The 25,867-nt window shown below is 44.7% G+C and overlaps 1 protein-coding gene across 1 annotated transcript; it reads left to right on the top strand.

Moving 5' to 3' along the window:
- The first annotated feature begins 12,225 nt into the window (after positions 1–12,225).
- On the top strand, positions 12,226–21,216 carry Smim35 (small integral membrane protein 35). Its single transcript, XM_063256831.1, has 4 exons — positions 12,226–12,268; positions 12,955–13,071; positions 14,020–14,053; positions 15,684–21,216. The coding sequence occupies exons 1-4, from the start codon at positions 12,226–12,228 to the stop codon at positions 15,778–15,780; spliced, it is 291 nt and encodes a 96-aa protein (XP_063112901.1). The 3' UTR covers positions 15,781–21,216.
- Positions 21,217–25,867: the final 4,651 nt, after the last annotated feature.

The following is a 25,867-nucleotide window of genomic DNA, read 5'->3' as shown; positions in this document are numbered from 1 at the left end:
TCTCTGATTTTTATATCAGGGTACTGCTTGCTTCCAGAAATAACTTTGGGAGTATTGCTTCCATTTCAACTTCATTAAAGAGTTTGAAGAGTAATGGTCTTAGATTTTTTCTAACGTTCCTATAGAATTCAGCAGTTTTTGTAGTTTCTTTTACCATTTATTTTCAATTTCACTGCACTATGATCTGATAATATGCATGGGATAATTTCACTTCCTATGCATTCATTTAAGAATATTCTGAGTGGCCTATTTTAGAGAAAGCCCTGGGTAATACCAAGGAGAATATATATTTTGCTGTTGTTGGGTGGAACACTTGGTTGATACCTACTAAGTCCATTTGTTCAAAGTTTTGGTTTAGCGCTAATATTTCATTGTTGACTTTTTTGGCCTAGTTATCTACGTGTGCCAGTGAACTACTGAGATTCCTCATTACACCTGTATTAGTGCTAATCTGACTTATTATGTCCATTAGTGTTTGTTTATGAGTTGCATGTGTCAGAATTTGGTACATATATATTTATGATTGTTATCACTTCATCTTGGATTTTTCCCTTAACAAGTATGTGTGCCTTTTTTGGTCTCTTTTGCCCTGTCTTGGCTTGAAATCCATTTTGTATGTAAGTGGAATAGGTACCCCTGCTTTTTCCAGGGATATGAATATTGTTGTATGAAATATTGTTTCCCATCCTTTGATTTTTAGTCTTTGAGTTTCTTTTTGAGTTAAATGTCTTTCTTATAGGCAGCATACTGTTGGATCTTGCTTCTTGATCCTTTCTGCCAATCCTTCCCTTTGATTGGTGAATTGACACCATTCATGTTGATAGTTATCAATAGGTATTGACTTGTCCTTGTCAGTGTATTATTTTCCTGTTGTTGATTTCCTTTCTTTCCCTTCTGTTTAATTGTTTGTTTTGCCTGATGGACTCATTCTATTGTAATTCTTGGAATTGTGTTTTTTTTTTTCAAATATCCTTCAGAATGTTTTGTAGTGCTGGTTTGATAGTCATAAATTTCTTCAGGTGTTCTGTACTATGGAAGTATTTTATTTCTCTACCAATTTTGAAAGATAATTTTGTGTGGTACATTCATCTGGATTGAAGGTTGTTTTCTTTTAGTATTTGAAATGCTTTGCTCTGTGCTTTTTTTGAAATTGGAATTTGTGTTGAGAAGTCAGCTGTGATTCTGATGGATTTTCCTTTATAGGTGATTTGTTTCTTCTTTCCTAACTGCTTTTAATATTCTGTTCTTGCATTGAATTTCTGAAATCTTGTATATTATGTTTTGGTATGTTTCTGGCCATTGTTAATTAGAGTTCTATATATGTCACTTTATCTGTATGTCAATTTCTTTTTCTATGCTTGGGAAATTTTCTACTATTACTTCTGGGAACAGGTTTTTTAAAAATGTTCTTCGTGGTATCTTCTGTTTTTTCACTGATTCCAATTAATCTTATGTTATTCTTCTTCGTATCATCTGGCAGCTTCTGCATTGATTTTTTTGTGGTCTCTTGTTATTTTTAAGAAATCATTCATTTGATGACCACTAACTGCAACCTTGACTTCTAGATCTGACATCCTATCTTCACTCTGATTGATTCTGCTTCATATACTTTCAATAGCTAGGTATCTGTCTGAATCTATTTTATGGGATCCAGTTCTTTCCTACATTGAGCATTCATAGTTTCTATCACTTTCTTAGGCTCCCTATTTTTAAACAATCTGTAACCCGGACCCCTCTAGCTACTCCCGTAGTCTCCACAGACCACCTTGCAGGACCTGAGAACTCCAGCCAGAGGTGCTGGGATAAACCCGGGCCCCTCCTTCGACTCCCACCATCTCAGCAGACAACCTCACAGGACTGGGAATTCCAGCCACACACGGGACAGGACTAGACCTGGTCCCCTCCTGCACTCCTACCATCTCCACATCAACTTTGCAGTAGGACCCCAATATACACACTACCATCAGTTGACACTAGTGGGATTCAAGGACCAAACATTAACCTGAAATGGGAAAATGGTAACATGAAAAAGCAAAATGCAATCTCAAACATCTAGTCTACCTGGAGCAAGTACAGGAGACACTGAAATAGAGGACTTCAAAAGTAGCACACTAGGGGCTGGGGGTTTAGCTCAGCGGCATAAGCACCTGCCTTGCAAGCAGGCGGTCGTGAGTTCGATCCCCGGTACCGATAAAAATGAAAAAGACAAAAAAAAAAAAAAAAAAAGTAGCACACTGGAAATCTCTGAAAAGATAACAAGTGAAAAAAAAAAAACTCCATGAGGCTATAGAGGAAATCAAATTAGAAGTATTCTCCCATGAAAAGACAGAAATAACAACCTTAATAAAGGAGTTGCGAAATGTAGCTAAAGAAGAAATAGAGAAAAAAGTACAGGAGCATGGGAAACTGATGGAAACCTTGAAGGAACAATATAGAAAACAAGCAGAATTCATGAAACAAAGTCAAAGAGACATCCATAAAACAAAAAATTCTATTTAAAGCTGGCAAAACTGTTTAAATGAAGCTGAGGATAGGCTTTCATACCTTGAGGACAGGATTGCAATTAGTGATCATGAAAGGATAGAACTTTTAAAAATAAGAAAGCAGCATGAAATGACAACCCATCAGTTGATGCCAAGATGATCAAGATGATGCTAAGAGAAACAATATAAGATTAATAGGCATCAGTGAAGATGCAGGAGTCAATGTAAATAACATTGGTAAATTATTCACAGGAGTAATAGAAAATTTCCCAAACATGGGGAAAAAGTCTGATATGCAGATAAGTGAGAAATATAGAACACCAAACAATCACAACTAACATAAATTCGCACACAGACATATAATAATTAAGGTCCCAGTCAAACAGCATATAAACAGAATATTAAAAGCTGTTAGAGAAGAGACACAACTCACCTATCAAGGAAAGCCCATTAGAATCACGGCAAACTTTTCAGCATATGATCCTCAGGTCAAGATGAGCTTGGAGTGAGATATTTTAAGTCCTAAAAGAAAATAACTTTCAACCCAGGCTGATGTACTCAGCTTTTGATCAAATTTAATGGAGAAACAAGATACATTCATGACAAACAACAACTGAAGAAATTCAGTCCACCAAACCAGCCCTAGAAAGAGTGTTGAAAGACATACTAGATAGAGATTAAAATGACAACAATTCCCAGAACAACAACAGAAAGAAACCTCCAGGTAGGACAAGCAGTTAAACAAAGATGAAAAGCAGAAAACAGACAACTGGAACCTAACATGGCAAAGTCAAGCCAGTACATATCAGTGATATCCATAAATGTAAATGGCCTCAATTCACCTATCAAAAGAAATAAATTAACAGAATGGATCAAGCAGACAACCTCACAGGACTGGGAATTCCAGCCACACACGGGACAGGACTAAACACAATTATAACAGGGAACCTTAATACCCTGTTGTCTTATCATGTTGTATCTTATTGGATTTTATTATATGTGATAGTATAAACAAAATTTTTTATGGACAAGGAGATAATATAGTAATCATATTTCATTTCCTGTTAGTTGAATACCCTGTAAGACTTTCATTCTCTTGAATGGTTTTATACTGTCTTGTTATGTTTGATACTATAGTGTATGAAGGTATAATCAAATATTTCAAGGAAAGAGACACAATGGTAGCTACTGTTATGTCGGGTTGTCTTGTGGTGAAACACTATGTTGCTTAAATTGTTCTGTTCTGACCTGTGTTGTTATGTCCTCTTTTACCTTAATCTTTTTTAAAATAAAAAATAAATATATTTACCCTAAAAAATACCCCATTTTCACAAAGAAATAGATCAACTCTACAAATAATTGGCAAAGAAATAATAGAACTGAATTATAGAACTGGACTTAGTAAATGTTTAAAGAGTGTTCCATCCAACCACATCAGAATACACATTTTTCTTAGCTGCACATTGGACGTTCTCCAAAATAGACCATATATTATCTATAAAACATTCTTAAGTAAATACAAAGGTATTGAAATTATCTCATGTGTAATGTCTGACCCTAGCACACTGAAATTGGAAATTAATGGCAAAAGAAATTGCAAAACCTACATGAATACATGGAAATTAAATAACAACCTTCTGAACAACCAGTGGGCTACAGATGAAATTAAAGAAGAAATAAAGCAATCCCTACAATTCAATGAAAATGCAGAAACAACATCCTGCAATCTGTGGGATGCAATACAAGTGATATTAAGAGGGAAATATATAGAAAATAAATGTCATATCAAGAAAACAGAATGAACACAAATAGACAACCTAATGCTTCAATTCAAGCTTCTAGAAAAAGAAGAGTAAGTTAAACCTAAAGCTCATAGAAGAGAGGAAATTGTAAAGATTAGAGCAGAAATCAATGCAATTGAAACTAAAAAAAAAACAAAGAATTACAAAAAGCTGGTTTTTTTAGAGAATAAACAAAACTGACAAACCTCTAGCTAATCTTATCAAGAAAAAGAAAGGAAAAACCCAAATTCAGGCAATAAGGACCAAAAGGGGGAAATTACTACAGATCCCATGGAAATTCAAAAGATCACAAATACCGACTTCAAAAATCTCTACTTACATAGAGTGGAAAACACAGAGGAAATGGACAGATTTCTAGAAACTACCAAAGCTCAATCAAGAAGAAATAGCAATTTCGAATAACCCAATATCAGCTATTGAAATTGAAAATGTAATTAAAAACTTACCAACAAAGAAAAGCTCAGGTCCTGATGGATTCACGGCTGAATTCTATAAGAAATTTAGAGATGATTTGATGGCAATACTCCTTAGACTTTTCAATGAAATTGAAAAGGAAGCAATCCTCCCTACATCATTCCTAGAGGCAAGTATTTCTCTGATACCAACACCAGAAAAAGACCCAACCAAAAAGGAGAACTATAGGCCAATCTCACCAATGAATATTGGTGCAAAGGTTCTCAATGAAATTCTGGCAAATAGACTGCAGCAAATCATTAAGAAGATTATACATCATGACAAAGTGGGATTCATTCCAGGAATGCAAGGATGATTTAACATACACAAATCAATAAATGTAATACACTACATCAACAGAGCCAAAAACAAAAATCACATGATCATTTCAATAGATGCAGAAAAAGCTTTTGATAAAGTCCAACACATATTCATGATAAAAACCTTTCAGAAACTCGGAATACATGGTGTCTACCTCAATCTCATAAGGGCCATCTATGACAAATCAACAGCCAACATTATACTAAATGGACAAAAACTGAAAGCTTTCACTCTAAAATCAAAAACAAGACAAGGATGTCCATTATCACACTCCTATTAAACAGAGTTATGGAAATGCAAGCCAGAACAATTAGACAAGAGAGAGAAATAAAAGGAATAAAGATAGGAAAGGAAGAAGTTAAGCTATCACTATTTGCAGATGATATGATTTTCTATATAGAAGACCCCAAAAACTCCATTAACAGACTACTAGAAGTAATAAACAAATTCAGCAGTGTAGCTGTATACAAAGTCAATACTCAAAAATCAATAGCATTCCTATACACAAGCAAAAAACTCACCAAGAGAAAAATGATGGAAATATCGCCTTTCACAATATCATCTAAAAAAATAAAATACTTAGGAATCAACCTAAGAATGTAAAAGATCTATATGATGAAAATTAAGCTAAAAAAGGAGACTGAAGAGGATATTAGAAAATGGAATGATATTCCTTGCTTGTGGCTAGGAAGAACCAACATTGTAGAACCACACTCCCAAAATTATTATACAGATTTAATGCAATCCCAATCAAAATACCACTGAAATATCTCACAGATATAGAGAAAACACTCTTAAAATTCATTTGGAAACAGAAGAAACATAGAGTAGCAAAGGCAATTCTGGGCAACAAAGGCAAGGCAGGAGGCATCTCAATTCCTGACTTGAAACTATACTACAAAGCCACAGTAATAAGCACGGTACTGGCAAAGAAATAGACCTGAGGATCAGTGGAACAGATTAGGAGATGCAAACACAACTACAAAGACAGTCAGCCACCTGATATTTGAAAAAGGGACTAACCATGTTCACTGGAAGTAGGATAGCCTGTTTAAATAAAGGTGTTGGAAAAACTGGCTCTCCACATGCCTAAGACTGAAACTAGACCCATGCGTATCACCATGCACAAAACTAAAGTCAAAATGGATCAAAGACCTAAATATTAAAACAGAAACACTAAGTCTATTGGAAGACAAGGTAGGTAGAAGTCTTGGAGACACAGGGATAGGCAGAGAATTCATGAATAAAATGCGTATTGCATGGCAAATGCTTCAAAGAATCAACAGCTGGAATCTCATATTATTGAAAAGTTTCTGCATTTCAAAAGAAATCACCAACAGAGTGGAAAAAAACCCACAGAATAGGAAATAATTATAGCCAGCAACCCCTCAGACAAAGGACATATCCAGAACATATAAAGAATTGAAAAACATTAAGCCCCCCAAATTCATAGATCCTCTCCAAAAACGGGCATCTGAGGTGAACACACAGTTCTCAAAAGACAAACAAATACAAATGGCAAATAAATATACGAAGACATGTTCACCATCACTGGTCATTTGAGAAATACAAATTAAAATAGCACTGAGATTTCATCTCACCCCGGAAAGAATAGTTGCCATCAAGAAAACAACTGATAAATGTTGGCGAGGCTGGAGAGATAAAGGAACACTGCTCCATTGTTGGTGGGAGTGCAGACTGGTGCAGCCACTGTGAAAATCAGTCTAGGGGGCTGGGGATTTAGCTCAGCGGCATAAGCACCTGCCTTGCAAGCAGGCGGTCGTGAGTTCGATCCCCGGTACCGATAAAAATGAAAAAGACAAAAAAAAAAAAAAAAAAAATAGAAAATCAGTCTGGAGATTTCTCAGAAGACTGGGATGGGAAGTTCTATACAACCCAGCTATTCCCCTCCTGGGTGTTTTCCCAGAAAATCTGAAAAGGTCATGTCACAGTGATACATGTGCATCCATGTTCATAGCAGCACAATTTATAATAGCTAATTCTTGGAAACAACCAAAATGCCCATCAATCGCAGAGCGGATGAAAAAGATGTGGTATTTTATACAATGGAATATTACTCAGATATAAAAAAGGATGATCTTGAGGTAAATGGAGGCAACTTGAGACTATCCTCATAAATGAAACAAATAAGAATCATATTTATAAATATCACATTCTGTATGTAGTATAAAAATAATAAGAACTGTAGGAGTAATAAAACCCAAAATATGTAATTGCTATTGTAAAAAAGAGAGGAAGAGAAAGTGCTCTAAAGGATATAACTGCATGTATGTTTAAGTGTGTAAGACAGATGACCATATTACTAAGTTTTTGCTGGATTGTGGAGCAGAACTGTTTGCAGTCTCACTGTTTGAATGTCTACTTTGTATGCTTTGATTTTGTAACTTGAACAACTATTTCTAAGATGACAGTATGTAATTTATGAACTAGTGATTTCTTAGTGTTATTTTTTCTTTTTTTCTTTGGAATTCTGTATTGTTGCCACCCTTTTTTCTGTTTTGCTTTTTTTCTCTTTAAATAAAATTTTTAAAAATCTGTATCTACTCTAGACACAATAACCATGTCCTGCATTATGATCATGTTTAATTATTTGTGCAATTATTTCTTTTTTTTCTAGGACTCATTCATCTGCTTTGTCATTTCTGCTATACTTCAGAAACTTCAGCTGGGTGGCTTTAATTTCTCCCACCTCAGCACCCCCTGAATTTGCCTTGGGTGACCTGGAAGTCTAGGGGTGCATCTTGCTTCTCTTTTTTCTCATTTTCTATTTTTAAAATTTGTTTTCTGTATTAATACTTATAAAGTGCTGATGGTGGGTAGCTTTATTACTAGTATCAAGACCTCCTTAGGAAATGACTACTTTTCAGAGGTGTCGCCTATGAGCAGCTGGCTCTTGGCCTTTGAGTCTGTGCCAGGATCCTGCCTCTTCTGTTTATTAGGAGTGAGAGTCACAGCCTGTTTGACCGATCGCCTGGTTCTTTGGTTCTGGACTGGTAGTTTTCTGTATGTCCTCCAGACAATCTATTGTCATACACGGAAGATCACAACAACTATGTAAGCTTGGCTAAAGGAGTGTAATCAGTAAAAACAAACAAAAAAAAAGTAGTATCAAACACACACTGAAAAATGACAAACTATAATAACCAATAATTTGTCACTTTTAACTATATGTATAAGATTTATAGTTATATAACAAAATCTAAGACACACCAGAACATTACATGCAGTAAATATGTACTCAATGGAGCAATTTTACCCCAAGGGGAGAAAATGTCAAGGCAGGAGAGGGAAAAATAGATAAATAAAAGAAGAAAGAGGTTAGAATCAGGGTTGAGGGGCAGGGGAGGATTACCCAAGCTTGAGAGACCGGTAAAGATTAAAGGGAAGGAAAGAATGAAAAAGCAAAAACAGAGAGAAAACAAAAATCACAAGCAATGTTTGCCCTCACAAGGAAACAGAAGCCAACGATCAGAGGGAAAGAGAAACCAAATGAACAAAAATTTAAAAGACAAAACAACCCTAAAGCAAAACGAAGCAAAATTAAAAAAAAAGAAAAAACAAGAGAAGAAGTTTTTTTGTGATTTCAAGCCTACGAGTTTCCTCTGGGGCCTACAGTTTCACAGCAGTATCCATTTCAAGGTGTGACTCTGCTTTTGCTGGTAGGCTAAGTAGGTGGTCAGTGTCCACATGGGCTTGATAATCACAGCAAGCTAGCAGCGGGATTAGGGTCTGGTGCTGGTTCTGGGACTTTCAAACCCACAGAAGTTCTGGAGTTCCCAACATCTGGGAATGGAGTTAGCTCTTGAGTCATTTAGCTTATAACACTTAGGGTGTCCTTGTGGGTCTGCCCACGTCTCCCCGACCAGGGATGCTTCCTGTGATTCCCCCTCACCCGGTCATGGTGGCAGCTTAACACCGGGAGGCCTGAGATGAAGCTGACCTGCAGCTGCTCGCAGTCTGGGCTCAACTGCTCCCCCCTAAGATGCACCTGACCAAGGACTGCACAGCAGTTGCCTTGGGGTAACTCACCAGGTGTTGTAGCACACAGCACTCACTGCTCTGTTCTGGGGGAGCCCTCTGGAGTCACCTGCTTTCACGGTGTCTCTGTAGATTTCATCTTCCTTTCTCACAACATGAGCCAGGATCCAGGGAAAGTGCAGGTTGCCCTTTCTTGGTTTGCACTGTGGGTCTGTCTCTTTGAGTTCTCTGTGGGCTACAATTTTCCCTTTAGGTCCTTCCTGGGTCCCAAGGACCCACCTCTCTCCTTCCTTCCTTCCTTCTCCAAGTTGTTATTTTCTGGGGTCTTCATTAATTTAGTTTTTAATGATGTCTATTCTACTCTAGCCTAGTCTATCCTTTGCTTCTTATATTGAAAAAGTTTTATCTTCATGCTAAAATTATTTTGTCCTGTTCATTTTCTTAATCTTTCTGTGCTTTAATGAAATATTTTATTAACTGATTCTAGAGAGTAAAATACATTTTAGAAATATCCTCTTTCTTGAATACTATTTTACTCTTGGGCAGGGTTTTTGTTCCATGCTTTTATTTATTTACTCATGTTATATTCGCTAATGTAGTTAATCCCACTTATTTGGGTGACTGAGTCCATCCATTCTATTTGACATATTGACCCAGTTGGATATAGACATCGTGGATTGTACTTTGCTGACTTCTGGATATTTTTGTTTGCCTGTAAATGTTATGAGAAATAGCTCAATTACTTGGAAAAAGTTTGATGCTTTCTGGTCTTGTTTTTATGATGTTAGGTGGATCTAGAGCAGTGTTTGGTTTGGCTTTGGGTTAGTTTTTTCCCCCACTATCAAGGTAAGGTCTTCCTGAGTTCTCCATCTCATACCCTGTGGTTCACGTGTTTTTCCAGTCTGACTCACAGGGATGAGGACCATTCTCAGTCCTATGTAAATACTAGATACTGTCCCCAAATCCTCTTTCAGATGATGCCCTTCTGGGCCTCAGGCAGACTCTGTACACACAGACACTGAGTCACACCTTATTGAACAATGAAGGGCCCTCTGAACAATGAAGATTATGGAAGGAAAAAAGACAATAATTTTCCATAAAAATTATGTAAATAATACATACAAAAATGAATTCCACAAAAATTAAAATTCAAACTATTAGAAACAAAGCTTTAAAGCTTTTAGAAGAAAATTAAGGAGTACACCTTGGAGTAGTGATCCATTTCTTGAGATTCAAAAACCCTGCTGCAAATATGGCCAAAGTCCATTAAAATTTCTGCTTACAAAAGCCACCATTAGCAAAATTAAGAGACAAGCCACAGCCCAAGATTTTGGGGATCCCTCTTGCTGACTGACTCTAGAAATCACTCTTTGTCCAGCTCCCTCTGCTCTGGTGATTTGTCCTGTAAATTCTTGATGTCTTGGTCTCCTTTCATTCCAAATTCTGTCTGCTTAATTTAGATTAAACTGAACTTTCTCTGGGATCCTCCTCCTTGTCCTGGGTGTTGGAAACTCATGCTGGCAGCAAGCTGGGCAATCTCAGAGCTCTCCTTATTCACCTCTTCCTCAGAATCACTGCCTTATACCATCTTGTCCACTATTTTACATACTTTGTTTAGTTTTCTAATTATTTAAGATGGCAGGAAAAAAAGATAGGAGATCAAATGGTCTCTCTGTTCCATAGTTTATTTTTACATTTTGTTCATTGCTTCCGTCCACTAGGGCAATCTCCATAAGGATAGGGGTTTTTATTTCTTCTATTTACTGCTGTAACACAAGAGCCTGGAACAGAGTTGGGGGCAGAGGAGATGAGATCACTTACTTTCAGAATGACTGGCGGCGGCTTGGGCTCACAGGAGGTCACTCCAGTCCCCTCCCCGCCTGTGGCTGCCCCACCCAGGCACCTTCTGTTTCCATGGCCACGGCTTCCCCAGCTCTTTTCTGCCCTCAGTCCTTTTCTGCTGCTATACCAAAAATAACAGAAGTTCTGGAGCCTAAAAGACCAAGATCAAGGTGCTGTCAGGTTTGGTATCGGAGGAGGGGACGCTCTGCTTCAAGATGGAGCCTGATGGGTCACGTCCTCTGGAGGGAATGGATGCATGTTCCCACACGGCTGAAGTGCAGAGGAGAATAAACCCTTTCCACCCACCCCTTTCGGAAGGTCTTTAATCCCTTCAGCAGGGGTCTGCCCTCATGAGATAGCCACCCTGGACAGACTGGCCCTTAAATCGGTGCTGGTGTCAGCCGAGATTCTTCCCCACCGCCCGGGATGTTGTCTTCTAGGATTTCTTCCTTTTACCTGGCTTCTAACTGAGGAGGATCTGGGAGGAGCCAGCACTAGGAGGTGCACTGACCAGGTGGGCTCAACTGCTGTAGCAAACAGATCCGCACCAACCATGGCTGAGATGCAACAGAAGCTTACTCCTAGTCCCACTAGTCCCTGTGGAGGCTCCTGTCTGGGAGGGGCGCTCTCCACGTGGGGACGCAGGAATCCACAGAGACTGCAGCTATGCCATCCTCAGCATCTGCCTCCTGAGTTGCTCCTGCTGTGATCCTTCCGGCAGGCACCTGGCTACAAAGGGCACTGGGGAACAGGGATGTGGGAGGGCACCTGTGAACAGTTTAGTAGCAAGCACAATCTCAACTGACAAACTCATAGGTGCAATAAAATGAAACTTTGTTTCTTCTAAACTCTAATTTCTATTTTTAGTCTCCATCTTTGCAGAAGGCAGGATGTGTGTTTCAGTAGCTGTGGGAGTCCCTGCTTCCCCCATTTTGGAGGAGGGAGGATGAAGGCATGAATATTCCTTGATGGCAGTGACTTCCGCTGACACGATGGTGATAGCCGTCATCTGGACTCGATCTTGATTATCAGCCAATTAGGGAGCTGCAATATGCTTGCAATGTTTGATAATAATGGTATCAAAATTAATAACATTATAATTGATATTTGTGGAGCACTTAGGTTATGCCCAGCCGACCACTAAGTGCCCTCTATTTCCAGCATTTTTATTAATTATCACAACATCTCTGTGCATTTATTTTTAGTCTCATTTTCTGTCAGAGCCATTGAAGCTTAGCCAAATAAAGGGGCTGACAGGTCCCAGTTAGCAAGTGACAGAGCTGAATTTCAGATACAGGCTTGCACCCAAGGTCTGGGCTCGACCAATGTGTCTTCTGGCCTCTTGGCAACACTGCTGGTGCCCCCCTGGTGAGGAATGGGGCTGGCCTTCTCCTTCCTTCTCTGTCTGGCAGAGACAGGGTGCCACATGGGTGCCCACTGTCAGCGTCTTTCTTGGAAACTGGTCATGCACTCTGCTTCTGTACTGGTCTCTCATCTCCCTGCAGATTTGTAGCTTTCTTTCTGCTTCTCTCTCTCAGCTTTGTCTTAAAAATAAAATATAAATTTAACCAAGAATTTATACCGCAAAAAGAGAAGAAGGGGTGAGCACCAGAAGCAGCCAGAGCCTGGGGGTTAGCACCCTGTTACTGGGTACACGCATTTTTCTAAAGAGAGAGGAGACAGAAGTTCTTTGGGTTTGTGCTCTTGGGGGTCTCCAGGCTACCCCTCCTGACCACCACACTCAGACTGAGGCTAGATTTTTTTCATGGTCTTCTCCAAGCAGGCAGCACCTTTCCCATTAGATAAAAGGGCTGTGGCTTCAGGAAGACCTTCCAACTCCAACTTGTCTGATATGCTCCAAATACCACAGGAGCTCACTTTAAATAGCCAGGTTTCTGACATTCACATCATATGCAAATAGTGTGGTTGGATTGGGTTGAACTGACTGGCTCAGATCAGGACTTTTGGGGATCAGTTGTTTTGGGGGGCAGTGGGGAGTGAACAGAGGAAAGGTGGGCTGTGAGATGCCTCAAGGACCCTGTGTCTCTCCACAGGTGAGGACTCCATCAGCACCCTGGGCCTGATCCTCGGTGTGGGGCTGTCGCTGCTGCTCGTGTCCATCCTTGGCTACAGCCTGGCCAAGTGGTACCGGAGTGGGTACTGCTGGGAGGGTGAGTGGGCACTGGGCCTTGTCACCCCAGGTCTGCCCCACCCTAGCTTATGTAGCAGTTGACAGATTTGGGAGGAGCAGCAAGCCCTTCAGCGTGACGGGATGCAAACATGTTTCCTGTGGTGGTTGCAGTGGTTGAAGACTTGAGTGGGTGGCCAAGCGATAGAAGTGGCTGGGTGGGGCAGTGGGGCCTTTATCCAGGGAATGGGTGCTCCTCCCACCCCACGAAGCAGTTGGCATCCTCTTGCCTCACAGCACACAGGAGTCCATTTGAGGGATCTCTGTGTGCTCTGAGGCCAAGGACAACAGGCTTCCACTGGCCCTAGTGTGGCCCCTCGTGTGTTCCTGCCCCTGTCCATGAGTCTAGGGCCCTCTTTTAAGCTTGCTGATATTCCAGCTTCCCTGGGAGTCTCCTGGAATTTGCTCTGTTGTTCTTAACTCTGAGACTTGTACTTTTCACAGGACCCTGGGAAAGCTGGAAGAGCAAGCTAGGGTGCCAAGAGAGAGAAAACTTTCCAGCTGTGCGTTTAATTTTAACAGATATTCCATTTTTAAGAACTTTGTATGTGCCAATGCACTTAAGCTTAATATGATTTTCTTTAAAATTCCATGTGAGGAAGCAGTTATTAGAGCTTTGATTTTTAAAAAATAGATGACATGAGATTAAAGTCACAGGGTTGAAAAGTGGTAGAATTTGGATTTAAGCCTAGATCTGGTTCTTTGGGGCTCTAGACTGAGACAATCTCCTTCTCAGGGTATTGGGCCTCCTAACAGAAAGGCCTTGAAAGAAATGGGACTCTCCCATAGCATCCTGAGGCCAACCCCATCTCCCACTCTTCCAAGTAGGGTTTAAGGAATTTCAGATATTTCTGAAAGAGTCACAGCAGATTTCCTTGGAGACACTAACTGTTTTTGTTTGTTTATTTTGTTTTTTGCATTGTCTTCCTAGGTCCTAATTTTGTCTTCAATTTGTACCAAATCCGGTGAGTAGCTCCAGGGCAGATCTGGGTGGAGTGGGCACGGAGGGTTAAAAGTGATGAAGGAAGAATCAAAAACAGAGCCATAAATTACTATTTTCCTTCCCTGTCTCTTCTCTGTGTGCCCATGAAAACCCAAAGAAAATCCTTTTAGAAAATTTCACATAAGATTTGAACATGGACTGGGTCATGTGGAACCTTGATAGAAATCTTTTTACCATTTACTCTCAGGTAGGGAACATTTGTCCATTCACCCATCCACCATCCATCTGTCCATCTATGTATCCATCTATCCATCTATCCATCTATCCATCCCACCACCCACCCGTCCCACCACCCACCCGTCCCACCACCCATCCGTCCCACCACCATCCATCCCAACACCCATCCGTCCCACCATCCATCCATCCAAACACCCATCCATCCCACCACCCATTCATCCCACCACCCATCCGTCCCACCATCCATCCATCCAAACACCCTTCCATCCCACCACCCATTCATCCCACCACCCATCCATCCCACCACTCACCCATCCCACCACCCATACATCCCACCACCCATCCCACCACCCATCTATCCAACCATCCATCCATCCCACCACCCATCCATCCCACCACCCATCCATCCAACCACCCATCCATCCAACCACCCAGCCATCCCACCACCCATCCGTCCCACCACCCATCCGTCCCACCACCCATCCGTCCCACCACTCATCCGTCCCACCACTCATCCGTCCCACCACCCATCCATCCAAACACCCTTCCATCCCACCACTCATCCATCCCACCACCCTTCCATCCCACCACCCATTCATCCACCCATCCATCCCACCACCCACCCATTCCACCACCCATTCATCCCACCACCCATCCCACCACCCATCTATCCAACCACCCATCCATCCAACCACCCATCCGTCCCACCACCCATCCGTCCCACCACCCATCCATCCCACCACCCATCCATCCAACCACCCATCCGTCCAACCACCCATCCGTCCCACCACCCATCCGTCCCACCACCCATCCGTCCCACCACCCATCCGTCCCACCACCCATTCATCCAACCATCCATCCATCCCACCACTCATCCATCCAACTACCCATCTGTCCTTTCTCAGTAAGATTCTATTGCAGTCAGCACTGTGGTATTCTTTTCTAAGGACATGAAGATGGCTGAGCATAGCTTTTGTCCTCAAACATTTCACTGTCTATGCTGGAGACAGGCCTGATGACAAATAATGTAACCTCAGGCACCATATCATAAAAGGGGAGAAATTGGAGAAAGTCAGAGACCCAGGAAGCATGAGCTAGGAGGTCCTCTTGTCATTTCACCTACTCTTTGCTGCCCGAGTGGCCTATTCCTCCTCTGGCCTTAGGAAATGAGGTGAATACTGTTTGGGGGTGAATCTTATCAACAGTGGGGTGGATAGATATTCTGTGATATGAGTGAATGCTAAAAGGATCACTGTCATTGGGGTTCCACCTAGTCCTGTCCAAGGCTTAAGTTTCTATGCATGGAAGTCTCCCCACTGATGGAATTTCTTCCTAAATTCTAGTATGGGAGGAGGGAACCCAGGGAGAGACTAGGTTCTGAGCTGCTGAAGCTTGATTGGATGCTCTTTTTCTAGGAATCTGAAGGACCTGGAGACTGGACCCTTCACCATCAGTGGCCACATAAGCAGTTCAGATGGTGGTTACATGAAGTTCTCCAATGGGCTAGTCTGATGGGGGTGGCATCTGCCACCTGGAGCCTAAAAGTGAGTGGGAAAGTAGAGAGCCCCTGAGAGAGTCTAATGTCTAAGTAAGGTCCCAAGAAGATCCAGACACTGAAACCTGCACTAAGGATCACTCAGAACCCAATGAGATTATCACCCCCGCTCATTCCTGCTTGGGAGAAGCCTGGCCAGGTAAAATGGTTTAGAGGAACCTTTCCCAAGCCTTCTTACTTTTCACGCTCCATTTCTTTTCTGCAGGAAAAGGCTTCTAGCTCAGAACCCATCCCATCTCAGTGCCCTCCCTTCCTGGGCCCTCAAGACCTGGCCTGGCCTCCATATATGGAGAATAAGGGATATTCTCTGGATACCCTACCAGCTTGCACATGAGAGTTTTGGGCAGAGGCAGACTCTGGGAACAGATGTGTCTGGGCTCAGGAGTTTTTCACACAGATACTCTAGAATGCCATAGCCTGCAGAAGGAGAGCCAAACTCACTCAACCAAACTGAGTGTGGGCAGGGCCCCTAGATTCCACAGGAGAGCTCTTCATAGGTTGGCCCACGTGGTTTGTTTTTGTAGAATCGACACCAAGGGCTGAAAATCCAGCTGTACTGTCACTAGGCAAAGTTGTCTGGAGCTAGCGGTGATTCTGGACATGGATTTTCTCACCTTTCCACCAGAAATCAACTTCCCTGAAGACTGAGCTTGCTCTTTACTCTGTTCTGTTCCCCTCTGTGTTTGGTTCTGGAACTTTCTATACTTCTCCTCACCTGCTGCCTCCCAGCCTTCCATCCTCATCCCCAGCCTGGGCCTATTCTCCCTGTGGTGACAGGTCTCAGGTCTCCCAGACTTGGCCAGCTCTCAGTTTTGATGGGCATCCTGAGAAAAGTCAAGAAACATGTCGCATCTTGTAGGTTCTGGTGCTTCATGGCTGGTCATGGGGCACAGGATGGGCATGGGCTCTGAGTGAGCATTATCCCCCAGAGCTCAGTGTCTCCCATGCAAACCCTGCCCTATAAGGCAAAAAGAGAGTCAGACGTGCTGGGGTGGAGAAAAGAACCCTGGCCAGGCTGTGCAAAGCAGATAAGGGTGAAGGAAACTGAGAAGGGCTGTAGCTGGTGCAGGCAGAACAACAGTCCTCCTGAGTCATCACCTTCCTCGGGCCTGAGACCTGCTAGGCTCTGTCTCGTGCAGAGCTGTTTCATCTGGAGAGGCCGCAGTCCTGGGGCAGTATGAGAAGGGGGATGCCACTGCAGAAACCTGCATCAGAATCACCAGCCACTGTCCCCCCTGTTAACATCACAGCAGCCAATGCAGCAGCCGGACAGCAGTGAAGGAGGAGGGCTGTCGTATACTTGACCTCCAATCCTCTCTTTCCTGTGGCCTTGTTTCTCTCTGGCTTCAGGCTGTAGTGGATCTAGAGGAAGGAAGCAGAGGGGCCTTGCCAGCTCCTCCCTCCTCCTGTCCTGCCCCCGGGCTGGGATCCATTGTTCCAGCAGGGGCAGGCTCTGGGTAACAAAGTGAGGCTCTGGACATGGAAAGCTTGTCTGGGGTCTCTGTCCCTAAGTAGTGGGGGTGGGGAAGAGCCCTTCATGGCAGTTGGTCCTGTCTTCTTTGAAAGCCTCTTGGGAAAGATAAATTCTTCCTTTGATCTCATCGTTGAGGGCTGGGCCCCCTTTTCTAAGCTATCAGGGGTCCGTCCATATCTCCCTCGGCTGCTCAGCGTAGTTCCTGGGTCCTCTTTCCCCATAGGACTGCGTGGGGTCCCTGATGGTATTCTACACTAGGCAGCCTTTGGGGAACCTGAAAGGCAGGTAGCACCTTAGCCAGGTGGTCCCGATGCCAGGTCTGGTGGTTTCAGGTGAAGACTCGGCGACAGCTGCTGGGCGCGGGAGAGGAAAGGGTATTTCCCTGTGGTGTGCATGTCCTCAGGAGCGGAACCGAGAGCTGGCTACTTCTTCTTTCAGGGTCCTCTGACGTCCTTGTTGTCCCTTCTCCTCCCCATCGTTTTCCTTACTTCCCCCAGCGCTGTTTGCACAGCTTTCTCACCAGGCGCTGCACTCCACCCTAGGGTGCCACGTGTTCCCCTAAAGGGACAGATTCCCACTTGTTCAGAAGCGAGTAAGAAGCCAATACATAGAAATCTGGCCGCGAGGGTGTTGGGCTGGGCCTCGGCTGGACACTGGGATCCACGGCCTTGCTAGGGCTTCCCAGCACTGCTCCACCCCGCTTAGCCCTCCTTGGACCCACTGGTACTGCGAGCCAGGAGCTGTCGAGAAAGCATGCAGTCTGTGGGCTCCTGCCCTGGGCCCCTGCCTCTCTGTCCCTCTGGGCTGTAGCTGGAGCTGTGGTCTACCAGCCAGGTGTCTCCTAGCCACAGCTGGTCTCCATGGTGGGCTCATCTTGTCTTCCCTGCAGCTTTCCTCAGGACTCAGGAGACTCCATGCTATCCATTTGGGTCCCAGTTGGAGATGGCTGTGTTTTATCCATTCATCCTGTTACCCAACCAGGCTGAGCCTTTTGTGGGCAGGGCTAGGTGGTGTGCATAGATCTCCAGTAAGCCCTAAAACTGAGGCGTACCAGCAGGTGCTTGGTAAATGCTTGCTGAGTGGAGAAGAAACTCCAGAAGATGGCTATAACTCCAAAAGCATGTGTAGTGGCCTGAGGGGAGACAGACTGCCTGCACAGTGCAGTCTACACAGCGTGTTGCGGTGTTTCGGGCCTTGTGGCCATGCTGTGACACAGGGTTTATAATTGGCTCCACTTTACATGTGGGGAGACAGAGGTTCCCAGAGGAGGCTTGCTCTGCCCATGGCTCCACAGCTGCTCACGTCGGGGCCTGTGCAGAGTCTGCAGCCTCATGGACACAGCCTGACCTCAGGCTTAGCAGAGTAGGATCTGAATGCTGCCCAGGGTCTGGTTCTGACTCTGCCCTGCCCTGCTGAGTGACTCCAGGCTAGTCCCTCCTGTTCTCTGGGTGGCTATCTCAGAGTGGAGAAATTAGGATAAGACTATTTCTCCAAGGCTCTTCCTGGCTTTTAGCTTGTCTGTTTTAACATTTAAAAATCTCTGTATTACTGTTTACCAGATGCCCCAGGACACAGGTGGAGCTTGTTAAACAATTCAGAAATGCAAAGACAAACTGTAGTGTTCTATAATTTGATTTCTGTAGTTCCACTGGACCCCAGTGGTTTAGGACTCTAACTGCTGCTCAGCCTTTCCCAGACCCCGAAAAGATCCAGCCAGGATCCACAAATGGACTGTGTCCAGCCGAACCTCTCTTCTTGGAGGAAAAGGCTGATGTTTTCTGGGGAGGTGCCATGCTGGGCTGGACTCCATGTGCTCAGCTTCGCCTCAGCCTCCTGCGGGAAGACACACAGACTCACTGTGCACTGAAACAATTCGCTTCAGGCCAGGCAAGAATTTGTCTCCTTTGTCACCGATTTCTAGGCTCAGTCCAAGTTAGCAGCCACCTTGAGATCCTTGGTCCCCAAGCCACCAGCTTCTCCCTTCATTTGGTACTTAACCTCTTTTCTGGGTCCCTACATATGAAGAGCAGGGCTCTCAGCAGCCCTGGTCTCCTCAGGTTCCATCCTGAACTCTAAGCTTCTGATTGACCCACTCCTTATTCTTCCTTTTTTAAAAAAAAAAGAAAGAAAAATTTATTTATGTATTTACTTCATTCTTTGAGGCAGAGTCTCATTGAATTGCCCAGCCCAGCCTTGAGTTTACAATCCTCCTGCCTCAGCCTTCCAAGTTGCTGAGATTATAGGCAAATGACCCATGATTCCTGCTTCTTTTTATTTTTTATTCCCTCCTGGATCTCTAGGACAGCACATTCTGCCCATGCTTTGTGCCAGCGCGCATCTCATTTCTCCAGAGAGTTTTCTTCAAGATATTTGCCCGGTGTTCTGATTTTAGTTACAAATATTCTCTGGCCCCCATAACTTAATTATTGATTGCTTACTTTTGTGCATGCATTCATCCTGCCTCTACAGTATGCTAGCAACCATCCTAGGTGCTGTTAGGAAATTCAGTCTCTCTAGAGATTAACCTTGTTCTCTCCTATTTAATGAGTTCTTCTTGCAGGCCAAATTTGGACACTCTATGCTTCTTCTGAGTTCTCTGATTCTAGCCATAGGCACGAATTTCTCAGGAAGTTAGGTTGGAGACTCTAGGCCTCTGCAGAGCATCCCTCTTGGACCACATCCTACCCTGTGCTGCTGAGTGACCCCTTTCTAGACACAGGACATGCATAGATGGAGATCTGCCTTGGTAAAGCTGAGCAGGTGACAAGAGAAGTCTTTCTGCTTCTTCAAGTTTCCATCTCCATGCTAGTTTCAGTGAAGGGGACCAGGTGACAGGAGCCCAGAGAACGATTTGTAGCGTCTGTCTCTTCTCTAGGGGTCTGAGAAATTCAAAGGGGAAGCAGATGGGCAGTATCATTAGTATATTTTTAAAAAGTGCTTAGTGATTAAAAATGATCTAGAAACAGTGATATTTGAGCAGATCTGGTACAAAACAGGAAACCAGTGGCCTGATGAATTCTCACACCTTGGGGACCAGAAGTGAAAATGTTCTGCCTGCCCAGAGCTGCAGCAGGCAGACAAAACAACAGGCAGTACCGGGCTGGGGCTTCAAAGGACCCCTGGCTCCTGGGTTTTCCCTGCAGAGCCATGGGGGTAATCTCCCCCTCCCAAAGCTGTGATGGAGGTTTTTCATACACAATCATGGAGCTTTTGGGGGGAAAGCTGGGTGGAAATTTGAAGACGCCTCATCTTCTTTTGCAATTCCCGTTCATCCCCTCATAGCTGAAAGGCTCAAGCTCTCTGGGCCTCAGGTACTTGTTAGTACACTAAGAATGGCATTGACAGTGAGGACTCTGAGACCCCTTCTGACAGTGAGGCTATTTTACAGCACAGGTAAATTGGTTCCACAATGTGGGGTGTGAGAGAGGGGACAGGGGAGTGGAGCCCACCTATAGCAGATACTCAGTGACCGTCCACCAGGGAATGCCTGCATAGACGCTGAATGTCCTCCTGGTCCTCTGCCTTCTCTCCACATTGTATTCCCTCAAGTTAGGCTTCTTACTTGGTCTGTAACCCTGCATCCCTACAACAGCCTGGAATGTAGGGTGAAGATGTCTGGGAGGCAACAATCATGGTATCATGTGATTAAGCTAAGAAAAAGATACAAGCTTGAAAAATAAACTTTCAAATCATAATTATGTACATCTTACTTTCCTTTTTTTCTCTTTTTCTTTTCTTTTTTTTTTTAAATCAGTACCAAGGATCGAACTCACAACTGTATGCTTATAAGGCAGGTGCTAATGCCACTGAGCCAAATCCCCAGCCCAGTACAGCCTACTTTCTTTAATGTCTCCCAAGCATCTGCTTAGCCTCAGTCAACCATCACTACCGTTACCATCTCATATTGGATATTATAGCTCTTCAGCTTCTTTAAATGCTTCTTTTACTTGGTTGGAGGAAATCTATTCACTCATACGTTCATTACGTCACTATAAATTTATTGAACACCCAGCGCCATGTGTTAGGCATCTGCTAGTGCCAAGGATACAGAGCTGAGTCAGAGCTCACGGCGAAACTGTTGTAAGATAGTTCCTTTAGAAATGGCTCACCAGTCAGAAGTATTCCAGGTCCTTCTTGCCTCGAACAAAGAGTTGGATGAGACAAGCCAATAATGGTGTCAAAAGTTTATTTGAAAAGTTTGGGGTAAATGAGTATTGGAGAAACCAGCTCAGGTGAATGAATTTGGACAGAACAAAGAGAAAAAGAAGGTAAAAGCACAAATAAAAAAGTACATGCCACGTGTGAGACACTAATCATAGCAGCTTTTAGCGATGGTCACTGTTTAATATTGTTCACATCTCATGGGAGCTCGTACTAGTCCTACACACGGGTCCTGGAGTTCTTGCCCTGGGATCTTGTAATTGACAGCTCCCACTCATTTCCCCAGCCGGCTTTGCCATACCCTGTCTTCTACATCAAAGTACTGAACCTAGTACATGCCCTGTCTACTACATCACTAGTACTGGACCCAGTACATTCACTGAGGGCAATATGCCCAGGACATTAAGGGAATAAATTTGCCACTATTTGTGTACTATCTCCGTTTGACTGACAAGAAGACCAAAGCCCCAGCTGACCCAACACTCAGATCTAGAGAATAAATGGTGCCTGAGCTGGGTGAGCCTGAACCCAGATCTCCGGAGGGCTAAATCGCAGCTGCCCTGGGCTGTTGCCTCTTCTTCTTTATCTTGGGGCATCTGCAAACCAATAACCTTGCTATGAGAGTCCGTTAGCCTGAGTAGACTCATAGACACCCCTCCATGTGATACCCCTGCACCTGCTTTCCTCACTCCGCAGCATCAGCCCAGTGTTTGGTCTCTTTCTTTACTGTCTCTTCATCCCAGCTTCAAAGTGTGGGCCCAGGTCTTATGGCGCCCGCCATAGAACTCAATTTTAGGGTCTTCGAAGCTCCACTTAGCATAACGTGATAGATCATGCTTTCCACTCCTTTAGTTCAGTCCAGCAAATGTGTGTGCCGCACTGCTAGGTACCTGACACTGTTTGAGGCACAGAGGGCACCAGGGAGAAAGTGTCACACTGACCATTTCATTCTTGCAGATGGAAGTCGCTGGAATGTTCCACAGTGATGACAGGCTCCATATTAAAAGCACATGCAGGGGCTGAGTGGCCCAGAGACATTTGCAGAGCAGGACACTTGAGCTGCCTTGAAGGAGCAAAGTGTGAGAAGAGCCTCTGGGAGGAGGAGCTACATGCACAGAGGCCCAGAGGCAGCACGTGAGGGAATGCAGGGGTGTGAGAGGGCTGGAGGTGGGAGGCCGTGAAGGGGAAGAAACTGCAGCGGAACAGGAAGGAGACCGAGACCCTGAAGAAGCTTCTGGTTGAAGCTAAGACCGAGTGTTGTCTCCCAGGCAGTGGAGGACCACTGAGAGGCACAATGAAAAGCCCAGATTTGCATTGAGTCCCCATAATTCAGTCAGCAGTAGGTTATTTGGAGGGGAGGGATGCTGCAGGCCAAGAAGTTGAGCAGAAGCTGCGGCACATGATCCCAGTGATGATGAGGACTAAACTGGGTGGGGATGAAGGAAAGGAGGAGGGAGTCACTGAGGGGCTGCTGAAGAGGTGAGGCGACAGGCCACCTGATGGCCAGCTTTCCCACTGGGGGAAGGGGGAAGGTGAGGCAGGGTCTCCACGATCCCCTGACCGTGTGGAAGGGAGTAGGGTTAACCAGGATGGGCAACACAGAAGGGAGAAATGGAGGTTCATGCTTGGCCATGGAGGAAGAGGGAGGTGCGAGTTGTGTATCTAAGTATCTAAGTGAGTCGGACCTGGAAGTTACCAGCATAGAGGAGTTGGTAGAGCATCCCTGGGGGCAAATTCACCAGAGAGGTGGGGACTAAAGAGTGCGGAGAACAGGACCTCTGGATGGCACAACCATTCCTGGTTTACAGAACCTGGGGTGCTCGGGTCTCTGGAGTTGCAAATGGAACAGAAGCGGTTGGAAGAGGTCGATGAGTGGACACTGCTTTTGCCAAGAGCTGACTGTGAAGGGTGGACAGAGGGAGGTGCTGGGCAGGAAATTTTCAGAAGCCTTGGCTTGTCCTCTCCAAGGATACCCCGGAACGCTGCGCTGAGCCAAGCCCGCGCTGCACACACGCTGTTGACCCTGCACATCTTCACCACGGCACACACCGCGGACGCCTGGTTCCCAGCCTCGCCTGCTCTGAGGTCTCCCCCAGCTCCTCCGCCGGAACATGCGGTTCTGAGCAGGCACTGGCTTCCGTGTGCTAACCAAGTCTCATCTCTGTGCCCACTGCTTTCTGACCTGGCCTTTCCAATTTGGGGTCAGGGGAGACCTAGGCAGCCCTGATTAGGTTGGTGGTGGCACAGAAAAGACTAAGGAGCAGGTGTGGAAGTGGAGAAAGGTACAGAGAGGGTAATTGGTCCAGAGGGGAGGTGGTGATGGACATGAGCAGGCTGGCCGGGGTGTGTGGAATGACAAATGACTAGAGTCACTGTCTGTACGCAGTGTGGTATCTGCCTGATGGATTAGAGGTGGGGCAGAAAGGGGTGGCTCCTGGGCTTCTAGCCGAGTAGTGGTGTCCTTTACTCAGGTGGCAGAGGCTGCAGCAGGAACGGGTGTATGGGAGCTCATCCAGAGCGCTGTCAGAGCAATGAAGTTCTGAGATTCCTGCTATACATCCAGAGAGACCCGATGAGGAGACAGTCAAGTAGTTTGGGGGCACAAACCTTGCTCAGACACTTGGAAGTCATCAGCATTCAGGTGGCACTTAAAGGTATGGGATAGGTGACACTGTTTAAGGGGCAGCAGGGAGAAAAAGACCAGTTTTTATGTGACAAGCAGCAATTCATCAAGTGATTCCCTAATGGAGTGACGCATTTTCAGACATCAGTGTGTATTGGAATCACCTACGACTTGATCACCTGTAACTTGCTTCCTAAAGCAGGTTCTTGGCAAACTCCGGGTTTCGGGGAGAAGCCCAGGAAGACAAACACCCCAGGTTCTTCTAATGCAAGTGACGCTGTGAGAAACCCTGTCCTGAGGGATAGGACCAGGAGATGTGGGGAAGTGAAGGGCAAGGGACACTGGGAGGGCGGCAGGACCTGAAGAATGTTCTATTCTCTCACGGTGAGGCTTCACCTCCCCCAACTCCTGCCTGTGCAGTAGAGGAATTCAGGCGTGGCGCCTCCTCCCCAGGCTTTTGCTGGCCTCATTCCCATCACTCTTTCCTGCTCAGGCCTATCACACAGCCTCTCTGGATGGGATAGTTTACTAATGGGGCCCTCAACTACGACATTCTCAGTGCTAGGCTGCAGTCTTCCCAAGAGCCCCATACAGGTCCTGGACTGGGGTCTACACAACTGCTGTCCAGTACAGGCACGGCTCTATCAGCTGCAAGGACAAAGGCCCTTCTCCTCTAGGCAGGAAGTCATCAGCTGAATATCCTACGGCGGCATACTGGCTGCAGGGGGCTCCAGAGGCATCTTCTCCAGGCCTGTCTCCTTCTGTGCACATGAGGGCTATGGGCTCATCCACAAAATGGGCCACAGAGAGATGGAGGTCTCATCTTAAAACCCCCAGTGCTGACACCAGCTCTCACCTGGTGTCAGGCTTGCCTTGGCAACTGCTACAGACTTTTCTTCGGAAGACACCATTAGAAGCCACGTTCACCATCTTCCCCCACCCTCTACGCTCAGATTTCTCCACTGGATCCACATTTCATGTTTCTCATCAGGATCCAGTGTGCTTAGCACCTCTGACTTTCACTTCAGCCTGTCACCCTGTCTTGCTCACTGCTCACTGTTCCTTTACAGTGGCTTTTTTTTTTTTTTGTACTGAGAATTGAACTCACAACTGCATGATTGCAAGGCAGGCGCTTATGCTACCGAGCTAAATCCCCAGCCCCTAAAGTGGCTTTTGAATCTGTTCCTTCCTTGCCTTTCCCATCGCTCCTGTTTACTGTTGTCATTTGTTCAGACTACTAAGCCTCTGCAATGGATTGAATGGTGGTGTCTTCCTAAATTCACCTGTTACAGCTCTAACCCTCAGTGTGATGGCCTTTGAAGATGGGGCTTTTGGGAGATGATCAGGTATAGGTAAAGTCATGGGAGTGGAGCCCCCACGATGAAACTGGCGTCCTTTATAAGAAGAGGACAGATCAGGTCTCCCTCTCCACCATGTGAAGACACAGCAAGAAGGAAACTACAAGCCAGGAGGATGTCTTCACCAGGAACTCAATCAGCTGGCATCTTGGCCCTGGGCTTCCCAGTCGTCAGAACCATGAGAAGTAAAGGTCCTTTGTTAAAGTCCCTGGGCTACAGTGTTTATTATAGCCCTGATTCTCTGCTTCCTGTCTCACCCCTCACATGGAATATTAGTTTCTTCTGGGCCCTGCTCAACTAATGGTGCTAACGTATTTGTCAGTGTGTCCATTTGCATGGTATTTACACGGACTACTCCATGAAGTGATATCCCTTGTGTACACAGGGCCGAACGTCATGCCGGTCACACAATCGCTGTTCATGGGAGA

The sequence above is a fragment of the Cavia porcellus genome, unplaced genomic scaffold (assembly GCF_034190915.1).
Source record: "Cavia porcellus strain 051 isolate PalLab524CR breed Dunkin Hartley unplaced genomic scaffold, mCavPor4.1 scaffold_9, whole genome shotgun sequence".
Classification (NCBI taxonomy): Eukaryota; Metazoa; Chordata; class Mammalia; order Rodentia; family Caviidae; genus Cavia; species Cavia porcellus.
This window is presented reverse-complemented; position numbering and strand designations above follow the sequence as displayed.